The 25,449-nt window shown below is 54.0% G+C and overlaps 2 protein-coding genes across 13 annotated transcripts in view; one reads left to right on the top strand and one right to left on the bottom strand.

Annotated features, from left to right (window-relative positions):
* The window catches only part of ASTN2 (astrotactin 2), a 340,991-nt gene that overhangs the window by 221,354 nt on the left and 94,188 nt on the right, over positions 1-25,449 (top strand). For all 9 annotated transcript variants that reach the window (XM_083807091.1, XM_083807088.1, XM_083807089.1 and 6 more), the window contains one exon: positions 18,672-18,937. In XM_083807091.1, coding sequence (XP_083663217.1) covers positions 18,672-18,937 — 266 coding nt within the window. The remainder of the gene's footprint in view (positions 1-18,671; positions 18,938-25,449) is intronic.
* Positions 1,742-10,381, bottom strand: TRIM32 (tripartite motif containing 32). 4 transcript variants are annotated; one of them, XM_083807098.1, is made up of 4 exons: positions 10,177-10,381; positions 9,382-9,541; positions 7,372-8,765; positions 1,742-6,517 (listed from the first exon to the last, which is right to left on the bottom strand). In XM_083807098.1, exon 4 carries the CDS (start codon positions 6,448-6,450, stop codon positions 4,507-4,509), a length of 1,944 nt encoding a protein of 647 aa, XP_083663224.1. In that variant the 5' UTR covers positions 6,451-6,517; positions 7,372-8,765; positions 9,382-9,541; positions 10,177-10,381; the 3' UTR covers positions 1,742-4,506. The 4 variants fall into 4 exon arrangements, with proteins under 4 accessions (XP_083663224.1, XP_083663225.1, XP_083663223.1 ...); XM_083807099.1 differs by having other exon boundaries at positions 7,372-7,578; XM_083807097.1 differs by lacking the exon at positions 7,372-8,765.

The following is a 25,449-nucleotide window of genomic DNA, read 5'->3' as shown; positions in this document are numbered from 1 at the left end:
GCAGGTCTGAAAGATGTTCACTCTCAGGATCTGATCTTTCATTAAAAGAGGCTGTGCTCTGGCAGGCCCTACCACGTTCGCTAAGGCTTTCTGACCATCCATCTGCCCATTACTTGCTTTTCTTCTCTTGGATCGTGTGTCATTGGTTGCATTTACCCTTAGGAGGTTACAGTTTTCTTGCTTTTTTGTCAACTGAGCAATTAGACAAAGATCTTCATAAAATATAAGCCATAGGATGCAGCCTAGAGGTCTGCTAAAAGGGCAGTCCATATTCAGAGCAGGGTCTGTGGATCCCCTCTGTCCTTCCAAGGTCTAATTCCTCTCCCTTCAGGTCTGGCATTGCCATAATACAATTAAGATGGAACTAGTCCATGGGAACCTTTAGTTCTCAATTCCTAGATGCAATCAGGTGCATTAAGAAAGCGCTAGGGCAAGCTCTGCATCTATTAGAGGTGCTAACAGCTTTCCCTCATACCTGCTTGTCAGAAGTAAAGTGTAGGGAACTTCCCTCTCCTTCAGATCTGCTCCTATAAACAACTGCTCTATTACCTTCGTAACGCTCTCACTGCTTGTGGTTTATATCCTTATATTTATTTCAAAACCTCAGATTTTGACATTCTGTTCAGAGAAGGAAAGAAAAAACAATTTAGCTAGTTGCCATGAAATTTAGTTTAGACTAAAATATGTGCTGTGCCTCAGTCTGCTAAATGACCTTACGCACTGCTCATTGTAATCCAGAATTGCCAGGCAAGTAGAGTAATTAGTTGTGCAAAATGAAATAACTTTAAATCCTCACATTGAGTAATGACCCAGAAAAATCACTTAAACTATACAATAGAAAAGACCGAAAGCATCTGGCTTTATTTTTACTTCTGTGGCTCTGCCCCCTTTGATTAAGAAACACTCTCTCCCCCTCATCCCTTTCGAAACCGTGGCTGTCAGCTGCTGCCCAGAACAAATGTTCTCAACTTAGCTTGCCTCTGCCCTACGAAATCATAACTTCTCGTAAAACGTCAGGCTGAGCCTAGCAGTACCGGCACAGCAGTCGTTCTGCAAGGCTCGTATACGTTTGATAAACTGGCAACTCGTCGCTGCTTAAAGAGCTGCTTCCTATCATCCGGGATGAGCAGGAGTAATAAAAGCCTTCACCCAGCTCAGCAAACGGCGCTGGGCGGCGGGGCGAGGGGCGAGCTCGCCCGTGCTGGGGCCAGCCGGCTGTCTTGGAAAGCCGAGTAGGAAATTGCTTCGCTCTCCTTTGGCTCCACGCAAACACGCTCTTCCTAGGAAGACTTTACAGCACGTGCTGTACAAAACCACCCAGGACAAGCAGCCAGCCCTCACGCCGGGGTGAGTATGTCACCTCCACGGCCGTGCGAAACGGAGCCAGAAAGCGCCGAAATGAGCCAGGGACAAGTGGGGTGATGGCAACCCCGACCCCGGCCCGCAGCCACGTCCCGCGGGCTCCGTGCGAGTGGATTCTGAGCAGGCCTTGTGAGCATCAGGTGTCAGCTGGAGGGAGAAGTAAGGTATTGGCCCTGCGGGAGTATCGGTGCGAGTGGATGTAAGAAACCCTAGCATTTGTTTATGAGGTGGGTAGGGAAGTGTCAGATGAAGTTACGTTAGACCTGCCAAAGAGATCAGATTTATCCCTCACATCCTGACAGCATAAAAGGGGGCTCGTAGCTGTTGTGTTAGCAAGTCTAATTCCCACCGGCCGTAAAAAACAATCTGCCACCAAAGGGAGGAGATGAAGTGTTTTTAATAACAAAATGAGCCGTTTGCAATGCACTTTTAATTGGATCAATTTTTCCTTTATTACACAACCTTTAAAATCAAACACATACGTGTAACCAGACAAGTTCTTTCTCCAGGTAAGGAGCAGAAGGCGAACCATTTCATCACAATCCTTAATTACTCCGTTTCGTCTCATTTGGCAGACAATCACAACATTGCGTGGGGGCACCACGGCAAGAAATACAGCTCCACAACATCATCTCACAGTCACTATCGAGCTTTGTCAGGGGAAGGGCATACCCTGGGCTGAGGACAACAGGTTTTCTTTTTGCCTTTTCTGCCTGAAACCCCAGACAAGAAAAAGAGCTGCAGACAAAGCCCACCCAGGCACCTTTCGCTGTGCCTACTCCCACCGATGCAGAGCAGAGCAGCGTTATTTTTCCCAAATCTCTCAGTGAGCAGCAGATGACGTGCTTTGTTTGAGCTGTGTAACCGGTAACAGACTGGGGTAACCAACTGCTCAGCCCGTTTACTGGACCAGCTTAGACGTCGCTGTAAGCACTCCAGGAAACGTTCTTGCTTAGTGTGATGTTTATTGCAAAAAAAAAAAAATTCCATTGGAACAGAAAACGACAGAGGTACATATTATCATAGATAATATTGCTTCAATTATTCAGGTCCACGGTAGCTTCCTGCTTGGAGCAGTTCTTGGAAACAGGAGAGATGTTTAAAAGAGATCAGTAGGAGAGGAGCTGCCATTACCATAATACTGGAAAAAAATGCCTTGAGTTACAGTGTAATTAACTGCAGAAGGTCCCGGTAATAGTAGTCATCTCCCAAAAACATACATGCAAGATGAGATCAGCTCCCCAAATTGCTGTTACATACCGTAGGCGACTGCCCCCTCCCACCCAAAAAGAGAAGCAGGGGATGTAAATCATTATGTGCATGTTGATAGCCTCAGCAAATACACAGAGCAGCTCAGGAGGGAAGGGAGAATTAAATTCCCTTGAGCTCCTTTAGTGTCTTCCATCATCTACCCTTAGCTCCTACCCCCTTCTCCCCGAGCTTTTTCCAGCAAATTTCAGCAAGAAAAAGTTGTTGCCGTGGTCAGGGGGTACCTCCATCCCACAGCTGGCTTTTTGTCGGCTCAGCACAGCAAGGAGGGGAAAAAAAATAAAATCCTACCAAAAGGGTTTTGCTCCCAGTGCTGCTTCTGGAAGCCCTGCAGCTGCAAAGCAACTGGCTGCGGCTGCTGCTCTGAAGCCTGTTTTGCTTTGCTGCTTCACTAGGGGAAAGTCTGTGGGAGCTTAAAAAAAATCACCTGTTGCATACATGTTGTTGGACAAGTAGCAAACAATTTGCTGTAGCTTGGCAGCCACCATAAAATCAGCTTTTATACTGTCTGCCGTGCCCCCAAATTTGCAACTACGTTGTTGATAGCAACAAATAAATGCACTGCAGTGTAACTATTATCCGTGGCAGATTAACATGCTACCACTGTGTCCTATTTAAATGCGTCTTTCCATCAATAAACTATTCCAGGCGAGCAGCACCACACTGAGGTACACATTTATCAGCCAGGAGCGTAGCACTGTGGGGGCCTTGGTTCACACAGCTGCAGTTTTGTGCTTCATTTGGCCCAAAGCCGTGATGAACATGAACTCCGGTGCCTGCTGGTGCCATAAAAAAGCTGAGGAATGTAGTGTTTTGCTGCGCGAGGAGAAAAAGGCAGTGCACCAAGGGATGTGCTTCTGAGTATTAAAATTAAAAGTGAAACAATCCCCCCCCATCCCCATCGTGGGATGCAAAGTGCAGGTGGGTGGAAACGTACTGCTGAATGCAGGGGATGCAGAAGGTGAGGTGCAGGCGAACACACAGCGCGTTGCATCTGATCACGTTTATTACCCTCCCCCAGCCACTCCCTCCCCCCAGACGAAGGTACCAGACTTACCTTCGCAAGACAGTTCCCCACGATACGATTAATAACAAAACACCTCCGAATATCAACAGTATGTTCCCCCTGCTTCTTCTTTTTCCTCCACCCCCCCCCTTCTCCCCCTTTCTAACTAGCACAGTCCTTACTAGCAATAAAAGCCCCGCTGCCATCACAGGGCAGCTCTCTGGCTCCGTTCGGCCTCCCATGATTGCACTGTACTCACTTCACATCGAACAGACACGGTTCACAAATGGCACGACAGGGGCGATCTCCTGAATACCAGAAAAACAGAGAAAACCCTCGCTCTCGAGTTTGAAAGTAAAGCTCCATCTCTGTGCAGTTTAAGAGGGCTATCTTGTTTTATGCAGTGCTGCAATCAGAAATTGCCTTCTCGAGTAGTTGCCCAGACAACTGCTACCGAGTTCCTTGCAAATACCACGGCGGGAAGAGGATTGCCTCCCTAGTCCTCTAAGGAAGGTGATTTAGAGCAGTCAGTCGGTGTTTATGGCACAAAGGAAGGTACAGTGGCTGAAGCTGTAGTCGACGTGGCGTAAGGAGGTGAGAGGGTTTACGGAGTGACCGCTTATTGAACAAGGAACCAGTAGTCCAGAAGGATCCTTTCCTTCATGCTTGTTCTTTTTTATTGTACAGATTCAAAAAGAGAAAAAGCAGACCATCACATACGCTGTTTTGTTTCTAGACACAAAATACGACGGCCTCTATGCCAAAACCCCCTCGGCTATGGCACACAGTCATCCTGAACTGGTTCCTGTCAGGTTGCAGGGAGGCTGGAAGAATCACTAACGAAAGGGGCTTTACCTCGAGAAATGCCTTTAAGGGGTGGAATATCTTCTCAGGTGGTAACTGTAGATCTTAATGCAATGATCCCAGCAGTCCAGCACCAGCAGCTGCCCTTTGGGAGTGATGGCAATACCAACAGGACAGGTGAGTCCTTCACGGATCAAGATATTATAGCCTCCTCCTTTGGGAAAATGCAGGATTTCTTTACGGCTGCTGTCAGCAACAATCAGGTCTCCCCTGGCATCCACACACATCCCAGCGATGCACCTGAAATCTTCATTCTCGGAGAAGAAGTGGCTAATCTGGCGCCCCAGCTGCCCATCGGGGCCGACAGAGCCGATGGAGAAGCCCCCTTCTAAGTGGTGCTCGTACTGGCGGTTCTCCAGGTTCAGCCCCAGCCCCTGGGTGAAGTATATGGTCCCTTCAGCGTCGCAGGTGACAAACTTGGGGCGCACCGCGCTGCACAAGCAGCTGTACTTCACTACCCCCACCCCGCGGTCCACGGTGAAGCACCAGAGCTTCCCCCCTTCCACATCGGTGACCACGAACTGCCCGGAAGGCAGCGCTGCGATGCCCCACGGCTTGCTCAGCTGGCTCCTGTGGCACGCCACGCAGTGGCCATCCATGGTGTACACCTTGACTGAGTTATCGTAGCTGTCGGTCACGCCTATCAGGCCGTGGCAGTTCATGGTGACAGAAAGGGGAGTCAAATTGGGCAAGTCTGCTCCGAGGAAGCTCAACACAAAACTATCGATTCCGCTAGGGCTCCGGCGAATCTCCTTCAGGAAGCCCTTGCGGGTGAAAACCTGGATTCGGAAATTGCCTCGGTCTGCCACGAGCACCTCTCCTTGTTGAGTGACGTGGAGGCTGACGGGCAGATTGAACATCCCCGGCAGGCTGCCCTTGGAACCCATCTTCTTGATGAAGTGGCACTGCTGGATGCTTGTGGCTGCTTCGGGCATCCTCGGCTTGGCTGGGGAGGAATGCGGCGTGCAGCTGGCCTCTTCGTGCACCAGGTCAGGCTCCCTAAATGACACTGAGGAGGAGGATGCAGTTTCCATGAGTGATTCCTCCATGTTAACCGTCCGGGGTTTCTTCACCACCTGCCCAATCTGCAGCGGTCCCACGTGGCTCACCTTCAGGAGCTCAACCTCTTGAAGAGTCAGCTCCCGTGGGAGACTGTTTGTCAGTTCAGGCTCCTCCTCATCTGCTGCCTCCTCCAACAGAGCTATATCCCCCTGCTTTATTTTGGCAAGGAAATAATCACAGCGAGACAATATCTGCACTTCTGCTAAGTTCAGCAGATAAGCTTGTTCCTCCATCACCTGATTATTTACCTTCTCCACTTCAGATAAAGAGGTGGTGAAGAACTTGCGTGACCTGGCAAGTTCTTCCTGGATCTTGCGCTCTTCTTTGCTGTAATCTTGCAGAACTGCTTTGTATCTAGACTGCAGGTCTCTCGAAACACCCTCCAGAGATGCTTTTCTTTTCTGCAGATCATCCATGAGCTCCCGAAGTCTGGCAAGCCTTGTCCCAAATTCCCTCCTACGCTCCTCAGCAGCCTCTTTGATAGCGATGACACTGTGCCCCTGGGGCACGTGCAATGCCTCCTTGCAGGGCTCACATAAAACCAAGCTACAGCTCTTGCAAAAGTGTCTTGGCAGCCTCCTCCCGCAGACCTTGCACATGAGGAGACCCACCACCTCCCCCAGTCCTGCGGTGTCTATGATCTTCAGCACAGTGAGATTGTCAGTCAGTTGAGCCAAGTTAGTGATCCGGGTGATTTTGCTGCAGAAGGGGCAGCGTATCCCATTAATGCTGTTAGCCAGCAGTTTCTCCAGGCACTGTTTGCAGATGGTGTGCCCGCAGTGTAAGAGCTTGGGTCTCAGGTGCTCCTCGGTGAAGGACTCCATGCAAATGGGGCACTCCAGGACCTCGCGGAGTGCATCCGAGTTGAGCTGAGGGGCAGAAGCCATGGCTTTCGAAGCCACCTTTAGCCTGTGAAAAACCCGGTACTCACATTTATTCCAAAGAGCTCCGGTTCTGTCAAGAAAGAAAAAAGGAAATGTGATTTATGTCTTCACCAGCAGTTACACATACATGCAATGTATTTCTGATTTACCTCCCAACCCTGGAAAATAAGAAACCCAGTTGGCTTCCCCACATTCGGAAAGGAAAGATTAATCGTAGCTAATCTCAGAGTGGGAAAATTCCAAACCTAACTTGCAGTGTCTAGTGCAATGAATTATTCACTTGCAAAATTTATAAGTAGAACTGAAAGAAGTGTAATGGCAGCAATAAGGAAGCCCAATAGATATTGATGACTGAATCATCTCCTCATGGTGCCCATCTCCCGCTGCCAAGCATGCGAGTTTACATAATTTACTCTGAAACCCAGGGAGATTAAACCAAGCGTTCAAATGTGGCGCATCAAAAGAGGAACCAGATGGTGCGATGCTTTAGGCCATTAATATATCACCTCTGGAGACCTACATTCAGATATGACATCAGATACAAATGAAATAAATGTGGTTGCTTTAATCTGCTTTTCTAGATAGCCAAAACAAATGTTCAAGGTTTCGTATGTTTGCCAGGAAGTAAACCTAGGAGGAACGATTTGTCAGCTTCCACTCGCTGAGAATTACTGTGCGCGGTGAGGACTGCACACCAGTGTCTCCCGTCAGCCTCTGCCACACTGCAACATGCTTCAGCACGCAAACAAAACACAGCTCGCCGTGGCAGTGTTCTAGCAGGCGTAAGCAGTTGCAGGGAGTTAACAGAACTCCAAACACTCGTTAATACAGACTGCAAGTGTTCACTGGTAGTTCTTGTACTTAGCTTAATTGTATGCAATTTCTCCTCGTGCCGTACTCTTGCAGCATTGCCCTCGTTCTTACGTTTTGGTTCAGTTTTTCAGCACCGTGGCTGCCGTTCAGCTTCAAACCAGGTTCGTCCATCCCCACATCCCTCTCAGCGGGGAGCAGATCCCGGCAGCTGTCTCGCTAAAGCAGCCATCCATTCAGAAGGAACAGAGCAGGGTTCCCATCATTAAGTCATTATTCAGCAGACTGGGTTTCAATACCTTTGCTATTGCCTTGCTTAGCCTTTAAAAGAAAGGGGGAGAAAACATTTCCTTTAGGGGGAGAGGAGGAGAAGGAAGTAGTTAGTCTTTAAAATGAAGAGCCGGTCGCAGAGGGATGTGAACAGACAGCTTTTTCTGAATAATGGCTGCACGCACGCAGCACTCTCGCTTCCCTGCTGTGTTTGCCCGCTTCATCCTCGGGAGCATTTCAGACAGAAAGGTTCACTGTGTTTCAGCTTAGCGTTTGCTCAAGTGGAAGGAGACAACTGCAGTGAAGAAAAGTTCTTTATGTTCGTACAGAGAAAAAAAAAAATCATTTTAATTTATCAGCTCCGCGGTTGTTTAAGGCCCAGATTTCAGGGACTGATTCAGTGGTGTGGCAGAATCCCCAGCAAGTCCCAGGCTGGGATCTGATGGCACAGTGACTGGTGGCACGGTGCATGTCACACGGGTGGCACGTGGGGAGCTGCGGCAGTCCGGGTGCTGGCACCGAAGAGACTTCCCTTTTATTCTTAGCAATGTCCTAGCTGCGGAAGGAAACGCCTGGGCACTGCCGTGTAGATCAGAAACATTCCTCTGAGGGATGAAGATCTGTACTTTAAAATGATTTTTTAAATACTGAAATATAAGATCCAAGGTTCATTATTATTTTCCTTGAAAGTATGTCAAAAGACTTGCATAGGGAGGGATGAGGTAGAAGTGCTGACATCCGAAAATGAGAGTTACATAAAAAGCTGCCTTCAGAACAAGTACTGTTATCAACGTAAAACGGAGAGGGGATTTTGTTTAGGTTTACCTCACGTCCAGTTTTTAGAACAAAGATGTGCATGACGTGCTTTTAACACGTAAAACCCTTGTATCAGGATGCCAGCACGCGTCTCAGTGACGTGAAGTTCCCGTTCAGCTGCACCGAGCCCTCGCAGCCAGCCGTGCCCCCACAGATCGCTCATGGTGGGCGGCCCTGGGGCAGTTCCTCTGCCGCAGGGAAGGGCGTTAGGGGAGGCCTGAGCAGAGGGCCAGGCTGTAAAGCTGCGTGCAGCCTGTGAGTGTGTGCTCCTTATATTCAGCAAGATTTTCTTGGAGGTCTTTCCCAATCTCGGTGGCTCTGCGATTGTCCTGCAACAGCTTCTCGTGGTTTCCGCAGCTTTTAGGCAGCACGGGCTGGGGGAGCAGCGGGCTTCCCGCGCACTTCTCAGACAGCCTTATTACCTACAGGGTGCAGCTCTGTGAGCTGGTTCTAGCTTTACTACCAGGTTTCAGATGTGTCGCTCGGTTCCAGCTTCATTATCAGGCTCCAACTTTATTGCCCACTTCCAGTTTTACCACCAGGCTCCAGCTTTGTCACCCGGTCCCAGCTTTATGAGCAGGTTCTAGTTTTATCCCCTGCTTCCAGCCTTACCACCAGGTCCCAGCCTTATCACCAGGCTCCATCTTCACCACCAGCTCCCAGTTTTGCCGCGCCCCCCCCCCCCCCCGGTTCCTGCTTTATCACCAGGTTCCCACTTTTACCACCAGGCTCCAGATTTAGCGCCCGGTTCCACACTTACCGCCCGGTCCCAGCTCCGCCCCCAGGCCCCCGTTTCACCACACGACTCCCCGTTACCGCCCGCCCCCCCCCCCCTCACCGCGGGCCGCAGCAGCCCCCGTCAGACCGCCCCGCGCCGGGGGCTCTCCTCAGAGCCGCCACCGCCGAGCCCCCCCCCGGCCCCTCGGGCCCCTCGGGCCGGCTCCCGCCGCTCCCCCGGCAGCTGACGGCGGGGCCCAGCCCGGGCCCTGCCCCCTCCCGGCGCCGTTACGGCCGCGCCCCGCCCCCCCCCGCGCCTACCTGCCCGCCGCTGCCGGGCCGCGCGCGCCGCTCCCCCGCCATGCCCCGCGCCGCCGCTCCCCCGTGACGTCAGTGCGCCGCGCCGCGGGGCGCGCTGGGAGTTGGAGTCCTCACAGCCTCCCGGGTCAGGGCACGGGGCGCGGCCTGCCTCCGCCTGGTTCTGTCAGGAATAGTTAAAAACGTATATATTTCTTTATTTTTTTTCTTCAGTTTTATTACGCACCACTACGCGTTGAGGTTCCTGCCTGTCAATAAAAGTTAAAAATCCTTTTTTCCCCCCATTTTTCCCCAGTTTTATTACACACCACATTCTGCACTGAGATTCCTGTCAATAAATATTTAGATTTTGGTGTTTGTTTGTTTTTTTTTTTTTTTTTTTTTTTTTTTTTTTTAGTTTTTCCCCTTTTTATTACACACCATTCTGTATTGAGGCTCCTGTCTGTCAATAAAAGTTAAAATTTTTTTTTTCCATTTTTCCCCCATTTTGTTACACACCACTCTGCATTGAGATTCCTGTCAGTAAAACTTAGAATAGAATTTCGTAGAAACTTAATAACCTTTTTTTCTTCATTTTTTTCCTGTTTTATTACACACCATCCTGCATTGTAATTCCTGTCAATAAAGCCTAATAATCTTTTTTTTTTTTTCATTTTCCCCCCAGTTTTCTTACACGCTCTTCTGTGCTGAGATTCCTGTCAATAGAAGATAAAAATCTTTTTTTTTTGTTTTCATTTTTTCCCCCATTTTCTTACACGCCCTTCTGCGTTGAGGCCCCCATCTGTGTATATGTGCTACCTGGTCTTTTCCGTCCTCATTTCCACCCCTGCTGGGCCGCAGCCTCTTTGCTTTCCGTCCGGCCTTGCCGGCGGCGGCAGCGCCCCAGCCAGGTTTCGGGTCTCACACCACAGCTCTGCATCTCTCAGCCCCTCTCAGAAACCCCTCTGAAGCAGCCCATGGACTCCCAGCACAAAAATGCCTGTTTTTAGATGCAGATGTAATCAGTTGATTGGGTGGCTCACGTAAATATTGCCAATGAGCAGATCCACAGCTGCGGCTGCTTACTGGAGCACTTGCCCAGGGCGCCTCCTGGCAATAAGCCCTTCCTCACAGTAGCCCAGATGCTGGCAGTGGTGGCCAGCGAGCGGTGCAGGAAATCAAAGGCTTGGGGGGAATTGTGCACTTTGGGGATGGATCCTCAGTCCGGGGAGAGCTTTAGCTCTGGTGTTGAAAGAGGTGGCGCTGCTGGGTTTTGGGGACTCGGTTGGCGGATCGGAAGAGCTAAGATGGACGAGGTGGAGGAGGCGTCTGCCAGGGCACTGAGTTGGACCACGGGGTGCTGTGTGAGGGTGTCTGAACGGAGACGTGCTGCTGGGGGGCCTCTGTAATCCCAGCCACACCATGCAGGGGAAAACAGGCAGGGTTCGGAAGCAAAACCTGCGGCTGTACCCCGCAGACCAGGCTGCGGGCTGTCACCTGCAGGGTGGCCTTGCTGAGTAGCTGGCCTGGTCCACCTGGTGGTGATGGAAACCTGGTGGTCGGTGGGACTGTGCGCTCAGCAAGACCAGGCACAGGGTACCCCTAGGAGCTTTTTGCAAGAGCTTTATGTTCAGCTTTCTGCTTCCCGCAGGGCTAACTAGTGAGGGTGTGGAGGCTGCTGTTCATGAAGCTGTTCATAAGCATTAAAAACTTCTAAAAAATAAGACAACATAGCTTTCTATGAGGCCTTCTGCAAAAGCTGTCACATCTGCGCCCAGCCCCTGCGCCTTTTCCTGCCATTTTCTTTAGCAGCCCCAGGGTGCTCCAGTGGAAGCGCAGGCTGTGACCGCGCTGGGGTGGGCTCCGTAACCCTTCCCGAAGCACAAGGGATCGGAAGAGCCACCTTGGAGGCTGCTCCTGTCACCACCTTCTTGCTCTGCAGATTTTAACGTGGTCACAGCACGTGCACTCACCCAGATTGATCCCTTCTCACACATGGGAGGTAGCAAAGGATGGCAGCTCTGTCACACAGGACTAATGAGTGGAGTCGTTAATCATGTAATCAGTCATTTCCCTCCTGCCTCTTCCCTCCTCCTTGTCGTCCCTCTGACCTTTCTATCAGACGGCTCTTCTCCCCATCAGATGGGCTCTGACGGCTGAAATCAGAGGCAGGATTTCAGCAACCCGATCGTGGCTCTGCCCTGGCATTTTGCAGGGTTGTGCTGGTGTGAGGAATATCGGTAACACGGGCCCCACTCCAGCTCGAATTTCATTCAGGAGTCTTCAGGCTGCTTCACTGATAGCAGAGAAATGAGTTTTACTGTGACCCAGTGGTGCATTGCAGCAGATCAGGAAATGGCCGGGCTCGGGGCTTCCTCTGCGGGAGCACAGGTGGAGATCTGTGGCATGGAGAAATTCCATCTGTGGAAGAGGTGAGCTCTCAGTTTAAACATTTGTCACAAACCCTGCATGGGGCTTCTCCATCCATGCGTGCAGGGAGGACAGCGCAGCCTGCACCGTGCCAGCAGTCGTGGGGCCCAGACCTCATGCTGAAGGGTACAGTGCATCCTCCGTGGGGTTTGCTGGCCCCAGCAAGGACCAGGAAACAGCAGAGAGAGCAATGCAGGCAGCGAAGGCACTTGGAGACAGAGCAGATGCAAATCTGGGCTTGTCTCACAAAGGAAAATGAGTGAGATTTATGTTCTCCTGATTTCGTGCTGTGCTTCAGGCTCCACGCAACAAACCTCAGCGGGAAGCTGCTGAGCACAGAGTCCCTGGGGTGAGCTGTGCCCAGGGAGGGGACGTGGGGCTCGCTCCCACCTCCGGGCATCACCACTGCATCCAGGTCGGACGCGGTCGTGGGTCTGAGCGCAGCGAGTGCAGTCCAGCCCTTTGGGAAATGCGGCAGGTAAGACTTGTTCAGCCGGGTGGTCTGGAAAAGTGGCTTGACCCGGAATGAAGGACCTGCCTTGCCCCGTGTTGTGGTGGGCTGCACCACAGTGAGCTCAGGGTAAAGAGCCAAAGGGTGAAACTCCCCGGGAGTCCCCCAGGAGATGCTCCTTCAGTGATGTATTTTGCAGGGAATCGAGGTGGAGGTTGGGATTGAACCGGCGTGGTCTGGCAGATTTTGTGTGGTCCCACATCTGAAAATGAACGCTGTGGGGAAATAATCCTTTAATGCATCCTGGGGAAAAAACAAAGGACACTGTGGATTTGGTTAGAGGTGATAACAACGAGCCAATGCTGTTACCCAGCGTGTCAGGGTATGGGGACCCTGCACCGTGACGAGGAAGGACAGGGAGGACGTGCAGCCAACAGCCCAGGGGAGACAACAGCAGCAATTTGGGGGTCGCGGAGCTGTCCTTGGGGTTTGCAATGGCTCAGAGGCAGGGGCCAAGCACCATGGTGATGCTGAGGATGTGGCGAGCAGGGCAGGGCTTTGGCGTGAACCAGCACAGGCAGCGGGAAGGCGGCTGGGCTCTGCAGGGCTCGCAGAAACAGGCACAGCAGTGGAACCTGTGCTGCCCACTTTTACAGAGGTTTGTTTGCGTGCGCTAAAAACCCTCCCGGATTTTTATTTTTTCCTGAATGCCCTGGACTTGCAAGGCTGTTCTTAATGGTGTTAAGAAACATCTCTATCTGTGGCGTGAGTTTGGCTGCAAGCAGCGGGCAGAGCAGGGGCGGCGAGCGGGGCGCCCGCGGAGGGAGGCAGCGGGGCGCTGGGGGCACGGTGGCCGCGGTGGGGTGGGAAGGGGTCGGGAAGCCCCAAAGGGAGGATGCTGCTGCCGGGGGCTGCCAGAGCGGCTCCCCAGGGTGTGGGGCTGCCCTAAGGGCGAGAGCCGAGGGGCTGGACGGGCTCGGAGCAGCGTTTTGCAGCCCGAGAGCCACCAGAGGGCAGCAGGTCCTCACGGACCAAGCCGGCCACAACTGCCCCCGCAGCCCCACCGGTGGCACGGCCACACGCAGCCCGCACCGCTCGGGGGGGCTCCCCCGGGCACCCTCCTGCTCGCCAGCACCAGCACAGGGGATGCTGGGCGCTGCCAGGCAGGCTGTGGCGATGCCCAGCCCCAAACCGCCCGTGCCAGCCACGCAGGATGCCACGCCGAAGGACGGAGGCGTTGCTCACGGTTCCTCGGCGAGCTCCCCCGTGCCACAGCGGGTGCGTGAGCCCCACACGCACACAGGCGTTGCTGGCTGCTCGGTGGCTCGGCCCTTACGGTGTGTCCTGGGTGGCGGCAGGGGCTGGCACTGTGCTTCCCGTGCACGCATCCCGAGCGGGTTCCCCCGCCATCGCCCCACGCCTCCCCGCAGCGCCGCGTGCCCGGCGCTCGCAGCAGGCAGCGATGGAGCCGGCCGAGCTCCGCACAGACCCGTCGGCTGCTGCTCTGACAATAGCTCACTGCAAGAGAAATTCCCAGGCGAACACGCCTATTGATTTCCTTTCTCGCTCCCTTTCGATGGATTTGCAAACAAACGGGGTGTTTTTCCGCCAGGTAACAAACCGGCGGCCGTCTCGGCCATAAATCCCCACCTAAATCCCTAGCTGGTGGCCAGGTCTGCCCGGCTGGAGGGAGGCAGCAGGGGAAGGTGGACCAGAATGTCCTCTGCCTTGTGTGGAAATGCCAAGCCCAGGTCCTAACTTAGTCCCAGCTGATCAGGCTGTGGGTGTCAGCAGGGTTAACCCGGAGGTATCCCTGCCTGGGTCTGTTCCTTAAATTCTCTCACAGCTTCAGCTGGAGAGCTTCTTCCTCGTCTGGTTCCAAGCTTTTCTGCTGTTGAAGAGCTACCACATCTTAGCCCTGATGTGGCTACATTCTTGTGGTAAGTGGAGTGATTCCTGGTTTTGGAATGACTCGGGATCTTTTGGAAAAGGCACGGTATAAAAGGCTGGACCATGAGCAGAACCATCGCCTCCTGGGAGCCCTCAAGACCAAACAGCCCTCCAATACAAAAGTTAGGTGTTCTGTTTGGTGGTCGCTACAGCAGTAGCGTTATCATGCTTCCCTCTTGTCCCAGCACTAGGAGGTGCTGCCTTTCCCCACGTCTGTAAGTGCTGTGTCCCCAGCAGGGACCGTGCTCGCTGCAGGCAGTGGCCTCGTGCTGCGGGGTTGTTGAGTCCTGGTGGTGCACGGAGCCGGAGCCGTGCCCCGGGGCAGGCGACCGGTGCCTCTGCACGCCCCGTGCTGCTCATCCTCCTTTCTTACGCAAGGCTTGATGCTGAGCGGAAGGCTGTGATTTTATTTGTTATGTTGTCGTTTGTTGTTTTTTTTTTTTTTCTAAATACATATTTCAGACAAACAAACAAACTAATAACTCCCACAAGTTGCCGTGATGCGTCTAACCACATCCGCGGCTCTGTGCTTCCAAGCAGATGTTGCCAGGACTCGCTGAGTCGCCAGCAGCATTAGCGAAAGCACGTTCAGATGCAAGGGCCGATAAGGAACCCCTCCGTCCTCCCTCCCGGTGCGCTGCAGCCCCCGTGGCCGAGCCTCGCCGTGCTGCCAGGCTGAGCTCCGCAGAGCTCCCCAGCAGCGATCACCTGCAAAGCCTTTCCCTGAGAACAAGGCAGAGGCTTGGAAGGAGTGCTCTGGGAGGTTACCCAGTCATGCACAGGGCTTGTGCAACGTGGACCTGAACAATGAAGCTAAATTTATTTGGCCCAGCTTGCAGTGAAGGCAACAGGAGTGTTTCTGTTGGCTTCACTGGCAACCAGCGATGGCATTGCAACGTTACGTTTCAGGGTCTGGTTCTGATTCTCCAATCTAACGGCAGAAACTTCCTTTGACTTCAGCAGGAGCAGGGCTGGGCCACGCGTATGTAAGCCCCAGCAGAAGCCAGTCAGCTGGGTCTCATTGCTGGTGAGCCCTCTGCAGCACCGAGGTAGTAAAAGCCTCCAGGTGTGTGGGGGCTTCTCCAGTTCCCTGTTGGGTTTGCCTTGGGGAGCGGAGCTGTGTGTGCAGGCGGCAGAGCAAATCCCTCAAACCTGCCTCCGAGAGAGGGGAGAGGGAGGCACAGGGACCCCTCAGCTCTCCCTTGGCTCAAGAGGCAGTGGCAGGTCCAGGAACACACTCATGTATTTGGGGGATGCATCTCCCAGATCTCAGTAACTCCTCTGTGCGTCGCTGCAAGTGACGTGGGTGGGAAGAGGGCAGCACGCTCCCCATCAAGGAAATCACCAGGTTTCAAGGGACGAGTGCAGCCCGAAGGCACCTGGGGCTGACGCTTTCATCCCAGAGCACGTTGACCAGGAGCAGCACTTCCTCTGCGCCGCGTCTCCCCGGCCCCAGAGGAGCTGGCTCACGAGCAGGTTGCGCTGCTGGCACTCTCAGACAGGTTTTAATAGCAGGAACGGGGTGATTATTTTGTTAGGACTGTACTTAAGCCCCCAAAGCTCGTTCCACAAAAGCTACCAGGAACTGCTCTCCAGTGCTGATGGCTTTCAAGTGCTCATCTGGATGAGAGCTGGTGATTTGGCAGTGAAGCCCATCTCCCTCTGCTGAGCCATGTCCTATTTCATTTTCCTCATTTGGAGTTGTACCCAGAGCCTCTGCAGTACAAGGGAACACCGTGAATTAGTTTCCAGCACACTGAACTGTTAACCTCAGCTGCAGTAACCCCTCACGTCCCCAGGAACCCAATCTACAACGCAATTCCTTTCCCCAAAGCGATTGGAGCTTCAACTGCAATAGAGGATTAAATGCAGACACCCATTACCACCTTACCTAGGAAGTCCGCCGTGCTGACAAGTCTGCCACCCGTCACCCGGCTCCACGGTCAATCTTCTGTGGCTGAGAAGGGGAGCTGTGCTGCACACGCAGCCTCCCTGATGAGCCGCTGCTTTTCTACCTCATTTTATTTGCAGCCCTCTGCTCTTCCCCGTGTGCAGCTCCGTTCGGTGACTGCTGCTCCTGAATGGCCGTGCCCAACCTGCGTTTCCATCAGGAGGAAGGAGGAGCCCTCGCCTTCGTGCCCATCCCTTTGGAGAGCTCTTTCAGCCACCACCTCCACCACCCTGCCATCAGTGCCCTTTCCTGGCAGTGGAGGATAACCGAGGTGGATGGAGGGGCAGGATGTGCTGGACGAGCTCACGTTCCCGCTGGGTTAGCTGTCCTGCAGGGAGGAACTCTTGCTCGGAGGTTTAATTTGCCTTTTACTCACCTCGGCTTGCTCCTTCCAAACCGAGGTGGCAGCTGAGGAGGACCAGGGAAGGTTGCTCTTCCCACTTATCCATCCCACCCTGTACTACTTGTTGGTACTCTAAGAGCCCCTGAGGCCACAAGGCATCGCGTGCCCCGTGCTTCGAAGCAGAGGGGATGCAGGGAGAGAAGCCCAGAGCAGAGAGCCCAGAAAGGTTCCTGAAATGAAGCATCCCCAAGCGGTGCTCCAACAGCGTGGCCGTGCCGCCCACCCAGCCTGGGCTGCCTTCGGGTCCTCTTCCAGCTGTTGGTAGAAGCCTGGGTGTGGTTTGAAACTTGGTTTTCAGAAAGGCTTGAAACTGTGCGCTACATCATGAAACAAGGCACAGCCAAGTTTTGGCTAAGCAACAGTCCGTGTTAAGGCTAGGTCCAGCCGTTGGATGCCAGCAGTCTGGGATTCTGGGCTGTCAAGCCACCAGCTCAGGAAGGAAGGTTTGATATCCCATAGTCCATCATGAGATGAAGTGATTCCGCTTTCTCTTCTGTTGTGTATTAATGTTCTCCCTTAACGCCTGACTCCAAAACTTCCTTCCCGTGGAAGATCTCTGACTGGACTGAGACTGCTTGAGCTCTGGTGAACAAGCTTTGCAGCCTGGAACAGTCATTGTCGTCTTCTTCTTTCTCTTCCTCTTGTAAGTGTCGTTCAGCGGCTGTGTTACAACAAGAGTTAGTCTGATCCAGAGGCCAGGAGAGGCTCAAGCCTTGCCTCGTAGCTTCCCTCTTCACGAGCCACCCAGTTTAGCAGTGTCACGGCTTTCCCTTACGAGGCTTGCAGTTGCCTGGAGCCACTCTCCCAGAAGATAATCTTTCCAAGAACCAGTTCTGAGGCTCTTTTTCCATGTCTGTGTATACCATTGTCTCCCGAGATACAGAGACACCTCTGTCACAGCCTTGTTTTAATTTATCTTAGCAACTGTCCCACGTAATCCCGCTGGAGGACGGGCTGCTTGGAATTTGCTCGTCTTCCCCTGACAGCTTTGATCGTGCGCACGTAAGTGTTCCCTGACAGCCTGGCAGAAGGGGAAGGGCTGTCCCTAGCCCGAAGGGCTTCAAGAGGAATGAATGAATGCTGTGTTTATTTGTATTTCTAATTGACAAGTGCCTTGCCAGATCAGCTGCATGTCACTGCAAGTCGAGGGCACGGAGACAAAACTCGTTCCTTTGCAGCAACTTCTTGGGATGGGGAAGTTGTTGCTGAAGGCAGCATCCGTCCTCCATCTGGTGTCGTGAGCCCTGTTCGGGCACAGGACGAGAAAGGTTTCTCTTCTGTAGGCCATGAAGTTTGGGTCTTCCTTCTTCAGTCAACCCAAGAGGAAGGGTCTGATTAAAGAGTTAAAATAGCAGCGTACAGCACAAAGATGGGAGTCCTGCCTTCTCTTCTCAGGGTATCACCAGGTGCAATCCTTTCCTGGTCCTCAGTGAGCTTTTGGGCCAAGTCAGAAGAAAAAAGTCGGGCTTTCTGGGTTTCTCTCCCTGTGGATTAGACCACCAGGAAGCTTCACAATGGGTTTCAAAGTCCTGAATGTTTCCTAAAAGCAGGGTCTTGACAGCTTGGTGTTGGAAATGCTCCCATCTGTTCCCCCTGTGGTGAGATAGTTCTGTCCTGTCACTGAGCCTCTCTGCCATGGGACTTCATCCCACGCCAAGTCTCTTTGCCTTCGGTCAGTCTCAGTGCACTGCCTGATGCATCGCCCAAACGAAGGACATGGGGACTGGGAGGGCTGGTGCCGGGGTGGGGTGAGGGCACTCAGACCCTGACGTGTCCCTTTGGAGAGGTTTCTCCTGGCAGGGAAGATGCACTCGGGTGGTTTTTTTTTTTTCAGAGCACAGGAAGTGAAGATGCAAATCACAAAAAAAGAGAGATGAGAACACGGTCACTTCTGTCACTGTAGAAGTGTTTGGCTGGAAATGCTCCCGCTTGTGACCCGCTCCCCGGTAGCGACCTGCGAGCCCTGGTTTTCTCCTTCTCTCCTTGACCTTTCTGGTTTCCTGCTCCTACCTGGCCCACACCTTCAGCAGCTGCATTTCTCCTGGCTGCAACGAAGTTTGGCTTTGGGGAGAAGGACCGTGCTGAGATTTCTTTAATCCTATTTATTTTCTTCCCTCTCTCTAAACCAGAAACAACCGAGCTCGGGAACAAGAAGGAACTGAAATCCATGCCATTCATCACCTATCTCTCGGGCCTGCTGACCGCACAGATGCTTTCTGACGACCACCTCATCTCCGGCGTGGAGATCCACTGCGAGGAGAAGGGGCGCTGCCCATCCACCTGCCACTTGTGCCGGCGCCCAGGCAAGGAGCAGCTCAGCCCCACGCCAGTGCTGCTGGAGATCAACCGCGTGGTGCCTCTGTACGCCCTGATCCAGGACAACGACACCAGGGAGGTGAGTGAGCTGGTGAAGGACCGGCTCCACCACCGGGAGCCTGCTGGAGCCACCTCCCAAGCCTGCCTCTGCCTCGGTGTCGATGCTGACTTCCCTAGATGGTGGCAGTGGTTTTGTGTGCGGGTTTGGTGGGGAAAGCACAAGTGCAGCCGGAGGGAATAAGCAGCCCCTCGGGACAGGCCCGCAGCCACAGGAGGTCACTGTTACTCCAGGAGGGACCAGCAAAGCAGGAGGTGACCCTTCCCTGGGGCTGGGCTCCTCTCCCTCCTGTGAATACTTCAGTGTTAATCATTTGTAGATTTATTTCCCACTTTCTCTGTTCCCGGCAACCCCCCACTTCCCTCTGCAGCCCCCTAACCCCAAATCCAGAAATGACAGACCTGCTTAAAGTCACTTATTAGCACCGAGCCTGCACTTGATTAAGGTGCGGGGAGAGAGCCAGCACGCAGCAGCTGTGGGTGGGACAGAGAGGGCTGCAGGTCTGGAAACGATCCCAGCAAACTGGAGGTGTGACCACCAAGAATGATACTTCCCCCTCTCCCAGATCCGTGGGCAAAAGAGCTGCCACGCTTCTCCTGGCACCCAGGTCCCTTATGGGGACTGTCCCTCCTTGGGTACCCCTTGATCCCATTCCTGCTCTTTCATCTGTTAATCTTTCTGGTACTTCCATGCAGCCATGCCTGCATTCTTTAATTCTGTTCCTCTCTCTTCCATGTTTTCCCTAAACACCCTCTCTCCCACTCTCCTGTTCCCATGCTTTTCTCACTTCTCTCTGTCCTCTGCTTTCCCCCATCCCACTTTCCCTTGGGAAGGTCTCACCACCAGGCCCAGCCTCAGCCCTACCTCACTGCCTTCCAGAGCTGTGGAGACCTGGCTTGGCACCACCCCTGCTGCACCCACAGCCAGGACGGGTTCATTGCCTTCTCCCTGCAAACAGGACAGGGATTTCTCCAGAGCCAGGTGGCATTCATTGCCTGTGCCCTTTCCTCACCCATCTCCTGTTCCCATTGGGAAATGTTCAGGAGACATCGCCCTGCTTTTATCACGTGCCCACGGCAGTGCTGGGGTCACGCATCCTGGGTACAGGGAGAGCAGGGGGAGAGCTGGTTTCCTTCAGGCAGGAAAGAGGGGCCTCCGTCTGCAGGATGGCAGTTCCCCTTGGGGGGTGGGAGGTAGGTTAGGCAGTGGGGAAGGGGCTGACAGTGAAAGCAAGCAGAGCCCAGCAGACCTGGGGCACCCACACCGATCCTGCTGACCACCAGCCCTGTGCCCTGGTGGCAATGCCACCCTGCCAGAGCTGCAAAGCGCCCTCCTCCTCCTCGAAGGTGCCTTCCTCCTCCTCTTCCTTGTCCTGGGGTTGCCTCCTTGTCCTGGGGAGCCAGAGCCTGCCTTTCTCCAGCAGCAGCCTCCTCCTCCTCCCCGGGCTCAGCAGAGGGCCGGCCCCATCGGCTGCAGCTGGAGGACCGCCCGCATTGTGCTTTCTGCCGAGGCGCTGGGAAAAACAACAAACAAACAGGCAAACAAACAAGACCCCAAAGAAGCAACCAAACAAGAGGAGCCCCGGCCATCCTCCAGAGGGCCGTGTAAGCCGGGTCCCTCCTCCTCCTGGCACCTGCCCAGCGATGGAGGTGTCCCCGACAGAGCCCGGCTGTGCCAGGTGCTGTGTGCGGACCTGCTCCCCCTTCCCTCCCTCCGCAGCTTGCTTCTCACCCTGCTCTCCATCCATCTCATGCAGGGCACATATTTCTCTCCCTCTCCTCCCCCTGCTCCCCTCCTGCCCAGGGACAGGCAGGGACAGTCCTCGTGCCTGGTGGCTGCCGTCCATCGCTGCAGGAGGAGCTCGCAGCCCTGCTGTGCAAACCTCCAGGTGGGACCTGCACGGGGCAGGGTGCTGGAGCCCTCCTGCCAGGGGTGTGCGATGGGCAAAGCGTCCCCAGCCTCTCCCAAGGAGATGGAGCTGGCAGTGGCCAGGTTTTTGTGGGGAGAGAGAGACCAGGAGAAGGCCTTTTGCTCTGAGAAGCCATCACCTCCGTGGTGAGACCCAGCAGGTGTGCCTGCTTCCCCTGCCAAGGTGAGGTGAAGCTGTTGATTTCAATTGCTGCCTCCGTCTGCGCACCAGGACGGGTGCTCAAGGGGTCTGTGCTGCCAGCAGTATCTGGTGTAAGGCCCGCAGGGTGAAACTCCCTTTTCCAGCATCACTTTGGAGTCTGGGGGTGGTCCCAGGCACTGGCAGTGTGGCATTTGCCTGTGGCATAAACAAGACTTGCAGATGTCTGGGATGAGCATTTGGACACTGCAGTTTGGAGCACGGGAGGGTCCCTTTGTCCAGGGAGGGGGGACGTCGGGGTGGCAGTCTGGGGACACGACCTCACAAGACCAGCCGTGTCCCTCCCCTCCGAGTGCAGCATCCGCAGCTCACGGGCCTCCTGCTCACTGCTCTCCTGCCTGCTGTTCCCCACTTCTGTGAATAATAATTGGTAGAGCAGATGCTGACCCTATAGGAACTGCAGTCAGAGCCCAATTCCCTCACAGTAGTCAAAAAAAAAAGGGGGGGGGGGGAGAGATAAACAAAAAATTCTCTTTGCATATATGTACGCATAGATCGTTATATATTATTGCAGAGGGAAGGAAAGGTTGTTAACAATACGGATGCTCACATCTGTAAAGTTCTGCTGAAATCTTCTGTGGTAAGCCTAGCCGCAGAGATAAGGCAAGGTGCAGGTAAAGAAATGTTGCCCGTGGTTTTCAGTAGGTGTGTCTTTTCATCTACCTCAGTAAAGGGAGTTACACACTGTTTAAAATTTACAACTACCTCGTGTACAAGGCCTTGTTCTCGGTTTCTGATGACCTTGCCAGACTTTAAGTGCTGGGATTTAAGTTTCCAGGCTGAGTGTCTGCCTTGGGCTGATTCGTGATTTTTTTTTTATTATTATTATTATTTTTTGTATGCATACATGTTTGATTTCAGCTAAAACTGACCATTTCCAAGAGAAAGATTAGGTGAAAATATATTGCTTTGCCCATGTGAGCTAAGTTGGAAAGCTCTTTATTTCCACGTAACTGGGGGTGGCTATTTTCTCCTTGCTTTAAAGCAAGGACATGAAATTTAGAAGGACTCCAGGAGTCAGGTTCTGCCTCTTGCTGCCCAGGGAAAACTCGTCTGAAGCCATTTGTGCCGTAAGCATCAGGAAACCCTCAGTTGTGGCTGATCAGGGGGAGTTTTGGTTTACGGTTGCAGTTCAAAGCCTCTCGTCAGCCCCTGGCAGTGTAAACGCGCGTGAGCCAGCTCCAGCGAGCGCCTGGCGTTGCTGCTGCCGGCACTGCAGACGTGGATCCAGGGGAGATGTCGCCCTGGTCCTACCCGAGCATCGCCCCCAGCACCGGGCTGGGTGAGCACATGGGGTGCCCTGGGCAGGATGCTGTCGGGGACCCGTGGCCCCTCTTCTCCTCCCGGTGCGCAGTTTACAGAGTGAGCCTCTGCGAGGGAGTGCTCCTGCTTCCCTCTGTGGCTTAACAGCATTGTTGGAGAGCTTGCACGGTCACTGATACCTGGGGACTGTGCTGGTGCTAGGGCAGGGACGTCCCAGGCTGCTGCTGCCGTCCCAGGACACACAGCGATTTCAGGCTTTGGCCAAAACAACATTTGTGAAAGGCAATCTCAACTGCCCCAGGAGCTCAAAGCTTTTGGGGAGGGAGGCAAGAAGAGGTGTGGGCCAAGGAAACGTGTTCAGAAGTCCAGGTACCTTTTGAAGAGCGTTGTTGGATGGCTTTTTCGTAGCCATCACGACTGCTGTGGTTGTGGGAGGAAGGTTTCACAGAGAAGGGGCCTCTTGCTGGAGCGGGCACTGCTGGAGTCTTCCTTCCACTGCTCCTGGTCAGCTGGTGAAGGTAAATGAGCTCAGGGTGGCTCCTAGCACCACTGCCATTACAGAGCCTCTGTTCCTCGGTCCAGATGCTGACAACATGAGCTCAGGAGTGTGAAAAGACTGAGTGAGGTGACTTCCCTGGGGGTCTCTGGAACCTGCATCATGTTTTGGCTGATCGACACTCTCAGCCCGCATCTCTTCTGCTTCGCTTGTGCCCTGTAGCAGTGCAGGCACCAGAGTGTGGTTAAAGCAACGATCCCTCCACTGCCGTGTCCTGATGAAATTGGAGGAGATTCTTCAGTGTGGGATTGGGGAAGAAACCTACACCTGTGTCTGTGGCTGGTCAGACCCAACAGCAACGAGCCTCTGCCCATTTTGTGCCTTTCTGCTGAAAAAAGTGCCCCCGGGCACTTCGAGGTCTGGATGCTGTTGAGGGCATAGAGCGGGAGAGAAGAGACCTGGTGGCCCTGCGTGGTTTCCCTCTAGTGAAGGTCCCGAAGCCAAAGCAGAGGACAGCTGCACGTCACCCCAGCCAGAGAGCCAGTTCTGGTGTCCTTCCTCCTCCTCGCTGCTCCACCAAGATACTCCTGCCTAGCTTCACCACACGGGACGGGCAATACGCTTCTCCCTGATGCAGTTCTTGAGTCCTGGCGCAGAGAAGCCCGTGTCCAGCAGCACGGTGAGCAGGGCGAGGCGGAGAGCGCTGCAGGTTTCCCTTTCCCCTTTCCCATGGTGGTGAATCCCCCGTGCAGCTCCAGTCCAGCACGAGCCGGGAGAGGAAGGAGGCGCAGCCTGCAATATCATCGCTTTCACCTTTTTGTTCCTCTGAGTTCTCAGCTCCGTGCAGCTGTGTGACTGACTAAGAGCCCAGCTCGCCTCGATAATCACTGAGAGGCACTGGTGAGAGGAGACAGCGGGCTCGCATATCCTGCAAGCCTCCCAGTCCCCGGAATGGGCTGCGGGAAGGCGAGGCAGGCAGCCAGCCGGGAGGCACCGGGGCAAGCGGGGACACCTGCGTCCCCATCCCTCCCACCCGGACACGGACGCAGCACCAGGACTTGGGGGAGGCAGGGGCGGGCGCCTTCAGCAGCAAGGTCCGTCTGCTTTGTGCGCTCTTCTCCCTCCTCCCTTTCCCCCCAGCACAAGCGAACACATGGCTCGTGCAGAGCAGCTGCAGAAGCACTTAGAGGGTGGCGGGCAGGAGAGATTTATCCTGCTCCTGGTGGGGAAATGCACTCGAAACCCCGTTGCTTGTATTTAAGGAGACAAATGGACATTGAGCTTGGATTTTAGAAGACCCCTAGGACCTTTGTTTAATTTGAAAATTGAGAAATTTCAGCATTCATCTGCAGCCACAACCCCCTTGCAGCGCACCCAACCCAGCCAGCGGCATGGAGGGAGCACGGGGCTGGCCGGGATGCACCTCCACCGGCCTCAGCAGGTGCCCGGCGCGTGGCTGGGACCCCTCCAGGGCTCTCCATGAGGCCAGGAGCTGCTTCACCACCTGTGCACGCTTGTACCAGCAGTGTGCATGTGCTGGAGCAGAGGGACGGGCGGTGATGACATGGTGGCAGCGGTTTTGGAGAGCGGTGTCGCTTTTCCTCCCTGGTTCCAGCTGATCTCCGTGCCCTTACCGGGTGCGCGCTTTGCCCTGACGGCTGCATTTCAGCACAAGTGCAAAGTGCAGATGGCTTTGGCATCTCCTGTTGGTGGGATTTGGTCAGATCTCAGGGTCAAGGGTGTCTCGTACTTGCTGTTCATATGGATGATGTGCGATGGAGCTTTACCTTGCCTGCATACTTGGAGCACCGCTGTACCTTTACACCAGCCCTGAATTACCAGGAGGGACACTCTGAGAGCCCGTAACGGGGTGAAACATCCCTCATACATCCATCACCACTCACCGGTCAGGGTGAGGGGGAGCCCACCCTGATTTGCGTGGACAAAACTCACACTGAGGCTCTCCAGCACCTGGGCAAGGAGCTTTCTGTGTGTCCCTGTCGCGGGGCCTTGTGGATGTGGCCCTTGAAGGGCAGAGCAGGGGGAAGGGAGCCCAGCCTCAGCGCCGCACGCAGAGCGTCGTCCCTCCCTGTGCCTTTTCCGGAGCAGCCTCCGAAGGCGCAGGGAGCTGGTGCCAGTGATTTCTTTTTCCACTGCCAAAAACTGAAAGGGAGCCAGGGCGAACGGGGACAATGTTTGTATTGTCGAGGTGAGATTTTTTTTTGTTGTTGTTTTGGTCTGGGCTTTTTTGTTTGTTTTTGCTTTATTTTAATATCTGTTAATTGGCCGTCCTCCTCCTCGTGCCAAAGCCCAGCACTTGTGCATCCTGATGCAGCTCCAGCCCACATCCGACTCGCGTTAGCCGAGGGAAGAATGGAGGCATTGTAACCACCCCGGTGGGGAGCTTTGGAGCCGAGGTGTGAAAGTGGAGCCGGCTCCCTGGGACGGGACGCTCCCTGCCCTGTGAAGGCTCTCATTTTCCCCTGCTGCCAGGTTTTACAGTGTCCTCTGCTGCTCCCTCGCTTCCCATAAATAACAGAAACCAGGATGCTGCCCACCCTGGGTCCCTTCCAGCACCCTGACCTTTCCGGCAGACCGCTGAAGAGCCTTCCCGGGATGAAGTGCTGGTGATGCTGCTCCCCCAGG

The sequence above is a fragment of the Anser anser genome, assembly GCF_964211835.1.
Source record: "Anser anser genome assembly, chromosome: 21".
Classification (NCBI taxonomy): Eukaryota; Metazoa; Chordata; class Aves; order Anseriformes; family Anatidae; genus Anser; species Anser anser.
The sequence above is the reverse complement of the archived record's forward strand: the minus strand, read 5'-3'. Positions and strand labels throughout refer to the sequence as shown.